At 45.9% G+C, this 8988-nt stretch overlaps 1 protein-coding gene across 1 annotated transcript in view; it reads right to left on the bottom strand.

The window, feature by feature from the left end:
• Positions 1–8988, bottom strand: part of Adcy2 (adenylate cyclase 2) — a gene marked incomplete at its 5' end in the record, with an annotated part of 357231 nt that overhangs the window by 44573 nt on the left and 303670 nt on the right. The window contains one exon of the mRNA XM_015490394.2: positions 4960–5129. Within this exon, the coding sequence (XP_015345880.2) occupies positions 4960–5129 (170 nt within the window). The remainder of the gene's footprint in view (positions 1–4959; positions 5130–8988) is intronic.

Genomic DNA, 8988 nt, shown 5'->3' with positions numbered 1-8988 from the left:
CCCCCCCCCCCCCCCCCAAGCCACCAAGGCAGTGGCAATGTCCAGGCCCACTGACAGTTGGTGATGAAGCAGAGGACAGCAGCTCAGCTAGGAACTGCACGCACAGAGTGCTCAGTAAAACCAAGGAATCGAGGGACAAGGTGGTGGGTTGGGAATGGGGCAGATCCCCTAAGGGTTTTCTAGACTCTTTCATGACCTGGTTGGACACAGGTTCACAGCCTCCTGTGCAAATTTCCCAGAGTGCAGCCCAATGTTCCACCGTTGCAAACACAGATGCCACAAGGTCAGACTCATGCTTAGAACAGAGCCCTGGGTACGAACACAGATCAGGAAGCCATATAAGTGGGGCTGGAGAGCTGTGCTGCCCCCAGCCATGGAGACAACAGGGCTTACTGATTAACGCAGCCATGGTTCATTTTGTGGAGCAACTGGTTCTAAGGAGAAGAGCTGTCGAAATGCGATCTGGTGCCTTGGGCTGTGCAGGCACTTGGCTTCCTCGCTTAAAGAGCTGATGGCGGGGAGCAGGTATCTGGCACAGTCTGTGGGCAGAGGCTTTGCATGATCCTGCCCCCTAGTTTAAGTCAACAAAACAAAAGCTGAGGCCTAGAAGTCAAATCTCTGCCTGCAGAGGAATACAGTCCCAAGATGTTTTCTATTTCGGGTTGGATCAAGGGGCTAATTACTAAGGGTTGCTTTCTGAAGAAGGAAAGAAAGCTTGGTCGAATTTGAGTGAAGGTGCTTCATTGTCTAAGTTGGGCAGCAGGAATTTCCTCCCTCTCTGCTGCCAAACAGAGAAACATTTTTATATTATTGGAAGATGGCATGGAGTGGCAGAAACAGGCAGGATGGAGAAAGCTGATATTAAATCAGAAAGTAACTTAAAAATTTTGATATTAACTCAAACATAGGGAGGATGTAGATTTGGACTACATTTTTCATTTACAAGAGGGAAAGTTAAGAGGATTCCAGGTGCTTGGGAATACCCACAACTGTCTCAGAGGGACAGAAGTACAGTTCTCCCCTGTCCTCTCCTGGGTGTGATGAATTCCGCAGTTCTTCAAGATTCAGATTCAATATTGATTAATTCCAGGTTGGACAAAATACATCACAGTTTCTCAAGTTCTAGTCACTGGGATTTTCAAGACACAGGGAAACACAGGGAAAGGGGAATACCACACTCAGGTCTTCACTCACAGCTCTCAATGATATATGGAGATCCGGGCATCTCCATGGCTCTCCTGGACAGGGAGATGAGGTGGAAGGAGGGGCCACACAGCCATCCCTACAGTGACAGTCCTGAGATCCTGGATGTGACTGCTGCTTAAGCATGCATCCATGTGTCCCCACAGAACATTGATTTTATTCAGCTAAAGTTCCAACACAGAGCAGGGTACTCTGCAGGGCTCCTAGTGGATCTTCTGAGGAGCTCCCCCTTCCCCATGCCTTTCTAGAATTAAAAGAACAACATCTCCAGCCTTCTAGAAAGTTAAGCTAATGCCTGGGTCCATGTGAAATGATAACACCCACCCCCTGAGGCTTTCCAGTTCTGCAAAAACAGAAACTCATAAAAACCTGACAGCATCTTTCAGGCTCTGTAGCCAGCCTTCGTCATGGGAAGAGGAAGTGTTTTTGAGAAAAAAGCATTAGCGGCAATATCAACTGTCATTAACGTCACCACCAACCTTGAAGAGCACTCAGGGTATTTAATAGCTAAGAACTTGGGGAAAAAGTGACCTGTTATAAAAACTGGAACCGTGAGCAACTCAGTAAAATATTTTGTACTACAGACAAAATGGAAGACTGTTGAAAACACCTAGGAACTAGAAAACATCTTGTTCTGGACCTTCTGAACACCACAAACACCCTCACCATGAGGCTGCTCATCAGAACCCCGTAGGGTAAGCACTGGGATGCTGTGGACATTACATCATGATGGATTTTTGATGGCACACCCTCTCAAAGTCATCTTATTTCCTTCTGAAAAGTCTGATTTCCATGTTCATGAATCTGTAAAACTATCTTTGATGCCCTGTTCTGAATTATTCCCTGATCTCAATCCCTATTTCTCCTGTTTGCTTTGCTAACATTGCAGGCAAAAATGCCCTGTGGGTTTGTATTGTTTTGTTGGCTGGTGGCTGATCAATGTCAAATTTGGTCAGTAAAGGTCCCTGCCAAAGGGCCATGGTGAACTCATACAGAACAACCACGCTGTCCAAACTGTGATCTGTTTCTGGCACTACATTTAAGTAGAGAAGCCTTCTCCAAACTTTGTTATGAAAGTTTAAAGACATCAACAAAACTGATGTGGTTCCCGAAGAGACATGTCCTTAATGAGCTGAAGTGGGCTCTGTCTTCAGGGAAATGTGAGGAGAGTGAGTCCCTGGCCAGCACTTGGGTCCTCTGGATTGTCCAGGAGCACGTCCCACTCTCATTCATCCATTCACAGAGCTTGTTAAGCACCTCCAACATGCCAGCGTCACTGAAGTTGGTTCAGATCTTCTGTTTTGCTTGGTTGGAGAGAGAGTGTTAAAGTCCTTGGCATATACATCTCAGAGATGCCTGATTCACCCAGGGGACCAAGACAGAGGAGATGCTCAGTCTTTGCGTATATGTGAGCTGAGAGCCAGAAGCTCAGGTAGGTCCACTGAGAGCACTCATTACCACTGAGGAGCAGGCCAGGGTCTCCGTGGGCAGCAAGGATGCTGACCTGCCACAGCCAAAGCACAGGGCCCAGGCAGACCAGAGCAAGAGGCAGGAAATCAGGAGTGGGAAGGGGACATGGTGCCCAGAAACAGGACAGCAAAGAGATTGGACCGAACGCCATGACTTCAGTGTCAGGGACTGGCCATCGGGAAGTGAGTGCTGTTGGTCTCCTTTCCGTCAGCTTCTTCTCCAAGGGCACCCCTGGGCACCATGCTAGAACAGCGGAGTTCTCTTGGGAGCATTATGTTTTCACATCTGTGAGAGTCGTGTCAGCATCGGGACCCTAGGTTGAGGATGAGGAAACCTTTCCAACCACTTGCTGGAGGGAACATGACTTTGGTTGTGCATCGGGCATGAGTCACAGGGCAGTTTCCAATGGGCACTGAGCTGGAGGAATTGGGAGTGGGGGTGCTCCACTCCTGCTCTCCAGGGTCTTTTGTTGGTGGCGACCTTTGGGCTGACGTTAGAGAAGGTCTGTGGATCCTGAGGTAGCATGTCCTTCTGCCATGGTGTCAGTGACATGCTCTTCTGGCACAGGAGAGCTCTGGGATTCTGTGCCAGCTCATGCAGGCACTGCTCAGGAAGTGCCAGGAACCCCGGGGGAATTAGGAACTGCAACACAGGTGCGTCCCCTGAAGAAGGTGCTGGCTTCAGTGTCCGGGAAGTGAAGGTGTCACTGACACACCCACAGGAGCCTCCTTTGGCTTCAGGTCATTAAGGGCCAAACCAAGAGAGGCTTTGGCCACAAGAGTGCTCTGAAACTTAGACTCTCCTCTTCCTCCATGGGACACTGCTCCTGCTGCTGGGGCTCCACTCAGGGATCCTGTGTCTCTTCATGTGCCTCACTTGGGTCCCCAGAAGGAATCTGTCCCCATCAAAAACTTGCTAATTTGGTTTTTTCTTTTGCTTTGGATGTGAAACACATCCTAGCACTTTAGATTTAATAATGGGAGCTTTAGTAGCATCATCAATAGCTTTATGCAAAGATCAGCAAGGCTACATTCATTTAGGAACAGGATAAAGGCTCTCTGCACACAGTAGAGATATTAAAGCATTTTTGCTTGGCAAGTTAAGAATTTATAGGAAAATTAACTTCTGATTTCATTCTCATCTTGGCTGGGGAATCATAATTTTTTTTCATACACTTCTGCATTTTCACAATTCCACTGGCCTCAGCTTGATGATAGACCATCAGGGTTCCACAGTGGAGGATGACGAAAATTAAATCAGGAGAAAAAAATTCCCTGCAGTGGTGCCTCTAAGGAGCTGGCCCTGGGCGGAGCATTCCCAGCGAGGGGAACCTTCTGCCCACTGGACCAGTGGCCTGGGGCCGTCAGTACAAACCTTTCTGCAGCAACACATCTATGTAAATATTTAAGGCATTCATTTGATGTTAAAAGCACATAGAGAATGTGAAAAACTCGGAAAACATTTTGAAGCCAGGGTGTCCATCAGCAAACTGACATCTGCCATGAAATGTTTGGTTATTGAGACGTGAAACAGAGAACATCACGATGAATTAAAGGTGTTCTTTTCAAGCTGGGGATTAAAACTCACCCTAAGCTGATGGGAGTAATCAGATAACAGAACTTCACAAACCCGACTGAGTACACCTGACAGGCCAGCCCTCCCCATGGACCCTTCTTGCTGCCCTGGTCCTGAGGCTGGGATGGTTGATGGGATCTTTTCTCCTGGAAGTCAGTTACTTAGGTATCAAAGAGTTTGATCAAAGAAGTTTCCCCTCCCCACAGCAGTTTCTCCTCCCCACAGTGGAATTTTAGGAAATTATTACTGAGAAATTTAGCACTATAGCTTATGAACATGACTACTTATGTTGCAGTATTTTTGTTCTGAATTGGGGCCATGCTCTCCTGGAAACATTTGGAAATTTCTAGGGACATTTGTGGTTGCCGAGTTGGAGCAGAGGGATGGTGATCAGCATCCAGTGGGTGGGTAGAGGCTGTACGTCAATGCACGGGATCAGTCCCCACATCGGAGACTATTCAGTCTCAAATGTCAGCAGATTGCTCCTAGCCATATGGTTCAGATTACAGTGCAAATCCTCACCACTTCACACTTTCTAAGTGTATGAGATGATATGGATTCTATGTAATCGATAGTAAAAACACTCACATCTCCCTGAACCATCCCTTCAACCAGCTTTCTTGGAGCGAGTATGAGTGACACGGCACTGCCCATCTGCACCCAACACCCCGTGAGAGAACTAGAGACGGAGGAGGAAGAGCAAGCACTCACCTCTCAAACAAGACCTGGCTGTAGTCGTCCAGGACGTGGGCGTGGGTGTGCAGAAGGATGGTGTTGTAGCCCACCAACGCCACCGTCATGAGCAGCATCTTCAACTCGTAATTCACCCTCAGGAACACCGAGCAGGATATCAGCCCCAGAATGCAGCTGTATATGAAGTACTGGACAGGAGACAGGACAGACAGCCACTGAGGACCTCTCTCTACAGGGAGATGCTGACCATCGAGTTGGGGACCAACGTCAAGCTCACGGGGTCAATTTGCGAGCTGGCTGGGATAGCAGGCCCCTGTTTCTACCTCTGAGCCAGAGCCAAACGCCTGAGTACATTTGATTTTTGAAAATTACTCATTCCACAGCTTTCTGATCCATCCTGGCATGATAAATAAAAATAAGCACATACATTGCCAAACACTTTTCAAAAAAAAAATTTAAAAAAAAATCCTACATTGAGGATATTCCACAGGCAAACATCGTTTATTTCTTTGAAAACGAAAGTAGTTATGATGCTTTCTACATTCAGGGAATTTTTAAAAAGTATAGTACATAGGATCTTTGGTGTTTGAAATTCAATAAATAAAGCAAAATGAAATTTCCCACAAGGAGTGTGAGAAATGCTGGTTTGCAACCTGGCGGTCCCCTCGTCAGTGGTCAGGGGTCCCTCATCAGTGGTCAGGGGTCCCCTCGTCAGTGATCAGGAGGATCCCCAACCACTCTCTAAAGCCCTGCAGTTGCCCTGGAACCAGCAAAAGAGTGAAGCTCCCAGGTGGCGCTCCTGCCCCATCTGATGGCCGAGACGCTTATTTTGACAATTAAGGCAAAACCGTTTCTTCCTCATGTCACTCTCAGGAGGGACGAAGACCCCACCTCAGCAAACTCTTGGGAAAAGTAAATATGACAAAGCAGTTCAGAACAGGGCCTGCCTGGGGAGAGCTATATTGTAACAACCTGGGGCTCTTTGTAAGTTTTGACTTTTAAAGGAATTCTGTCACTAAAATTACACTTGGAAACCACTGTTGTACTCAAAGTTTTCAACCAGTGTCACCGAATCGAATGAGAAGTTTCGTAAAAGGGTATGTATATCAATGGGTATATGTGGGTTTTGGAAGGACTGGGGGGTTGCGGCAGGTCCCCACAGGACCCCTCATTTGGAACATGTGTCAATACCTATAAATAATGTTCGAGATCTCATATTTTAAAATTCATTCCTAGGCCTTGGGAAAGTACCCACATTTCAGGAACACCACCTAAAATATTTACGCTAATGACAAGCAGTAGTCCAATTTCTAATAACTAGTCTTTCAAGGATGTTCAGAGCTGTGCAAAATGTGGTCCGCCATTACAGGTAGTTTGGGGAAGCCGCAGACAGCCAAGAGGGATGCATGGAGAGGGAGAAGGTGAGGCTGGAGCCCTGCAGACCAGCTGTCCCATCCACATCATTCAACCCACCAGGAAGAACGCTCAGGGGTCGAGAGTTCTGGCAGCTGGCCACTGAACTGACTCCTCTTAGGATATACTTACCAGTAACCTGACTGCTAGTCATGTTTACCACTTTTGATGTAATTGATGAAATCAGCTTATGTTTTATGTCAAGTAATAGTTGCTTTGTCTCAGGGGTTTACTGATGTCTATGGTCCTCTGTTTCCTCATCTGCAAAATGGGAATTTGAATAATATCTACTTCATGAGGCAGTTTATTGAAGGAGATAGCATTGTACATAAATAATGCCCACTGTGGTGTGAAGAGCTTATGTGACAAAGATCCTTTATGGGTAATTGCATTTGGCATTTTAAAATGACCTTTCCTCCTTGCTGTGGAAACAATACATTTGATGTTAAAGAAGCACCTATGAAAATGAGGGTCTCTAACAATCCCCAAAACCACCTTAGCTAACATGGCTAGTTTTTTGTTTGTCTTTCTAGTCTTTTTTTTTTTTTTTGCTACTAATAATAATCAGGGTTATTATGTTAGAAAGTGACGATCATGCTATTTGGAAGTTTTAGATAGTAATTCTCAATTAATAATTTTCCATAAGTGCATATATTTTTATGTTACTAAATATTTTTACAACCTCTATCATAAAGGCTGGGTGAATTTTATAGTGTGGTTGTAACAAAATTTATTTAAAAATTGCTTTTAGTAACTTTTGAGGTCTTTTCCCTGCTTTTTGTGGCTAATATTATATGAATACCTTGACAAACACCTCTGTGTTTGTCCATCTTTAAGACTAATTTCCAATATTAGTGATGCAAGGAAAAGAGTCCACCTGTGTCTGGGTTTTCTTGGTGGCCTATAGTTGGCATTAAGAAGAGCTATGTCACTTTTTGCCGCCCCCAGCAGGGAAGGGGTACTCCTACTCCTCTCTGCTCACCTGCCAACCTTAGGCATGATGTAACGTGGGTTTGAGAGAAAGGACTGTGTGGTGCACAGCTTTGTGGTGTCCCTGGAGACCTCTCAAGGAGGGAGCCAAGGTGCTTCCAGGCTCCTCAGGGACTCTGAGCTCCTGAGTTAATCCTGAAGCTTCCATGCAGACAGCCCCTGTGGACAGGTGCCTCCCTGGCAGAGCTGACCAGAATCTGCTTTCTGGGAACTCGAGGTTGGAAGGAGGGAAGCCTGCTTACTAAATCCTACTGAGATTTTCAGCACTCTACCGTGCACTTTGTTCATCTCTTTTCAGGTTAAGCAATGTTGCCTTTCCCATCTTGGGTTTCTAATTATTTATTCCAATTGCAAAGATAATAGACGAACCTAAGTGAAATTCATAGTGGTGGTCTTATTCCTTTAATGACGGTGAGCTGTTCTACCCAAACATATCAGAGAGATTTTTAAAAATTGTTCTTGCCAGCTATACTTTCTTTTCTATAAAAAATGCATTTTTACTTTAAACTTTCAACTTAAATTGCCATGTGAATGCTGGGAAGAATTACTTGGCGTTCTCTCCCCACTCGGCTGTGGATCATGTGGATGTCACCGGCTCCAGGAGGAGGAGGCAAACCATACAGGAAATATTTATATTTGTATATTTGCAGATGCTCCCAGTTGCCCCCTGGGGATTACAACCAGAACACCCTCGTGGTGAATTCTGTCTCTTACGTGTCACGCAACTTAAGTAGAAAAGACAAGGTCTCTGATCCAGACCAGGGCTTGCGATGACACTCAATTGGAAGACAGGACCCCCTTGGACAAGGGATGAAGCTATGGTTCCCCTCCTCCCAAACCCTGGGGACATTGCTGCCAGACCTTGGTCATCTTGCCCGTGGACCAGCCTCAGCTTCAGGAACCCCAAATAACATCAGAGGCCAATGTTTTTGGTACCAGAGCTGTGGGATTCCTAGGAACTTAAAATGATGAGAAAAGGGGTGAGAGCAAACTCTCAAGGAGAACATCAGTAAAGGAAGAATGGAGGGATCTATTGTCACAGCTAATGGAGTTGAAAACAGTGGCAGGTGACTTTGGAAACACATGTATCCACTTACCAATTTCAGTCTCCAAGAGTCCATTGGCATTCTCAAAATTGACGGTGGAGACAGAAGTTAATGGGAAGACCCTGGGCTACTACTAGATGGTGATTCAGAAGATGAAGAGAGGGGTCTAAATTTTTTTTCTCAATAAAATCATGAAATAAAGAAATTAAGTAGTAAGTGACTGATTTAACTTTTTTTCCACTAGAAAAATTTATGTCTGAAAGTTTGGCATTTCAGTCTAGTTCCTTTGTGACACTGGTCAAAATGAGTCAGCAAGAATTATTTGAGGACAGAATCACAGGAGAGGCAGAAGTGGGAGGTGTGGACTCCATCCCCACAGCGTTGCGGGGCAACATGAATGCACTGGACCGGTCAGCAAAGCCCATGAGCAACACACTCAGAAACTCAGCCACACATCCGTGGATGCCCAGGGCAGGTGCATGCTGGACGTACTGGGCGGGCAGGAGAAGGAAGACCACAGGGTTGGCAGCAGTACCACGAGACACCTGTGTTTTCACACTTGGACTAGGATGCCAGTGACCACTGTATCTGTAAATTC

The sequence above is a fragment of the Marmota marmota genome, unplaced genomic scaffold (assembly GCF_001458135.2).
Source record: "Marmota marmota marmota unplaced genomic scaffold, marMar, whole genome shotgun sequence".
NCBI classification, from domain to species: domain Eukaryota; kingdom Metazoa; phylum Chordata; class Mammalia; order Rodentia; family Sciuridae; genus Marmota; species Marmota marmota.
This window is presented reverse-complemented; position numbering and strand designations above follow the sequence as displayed.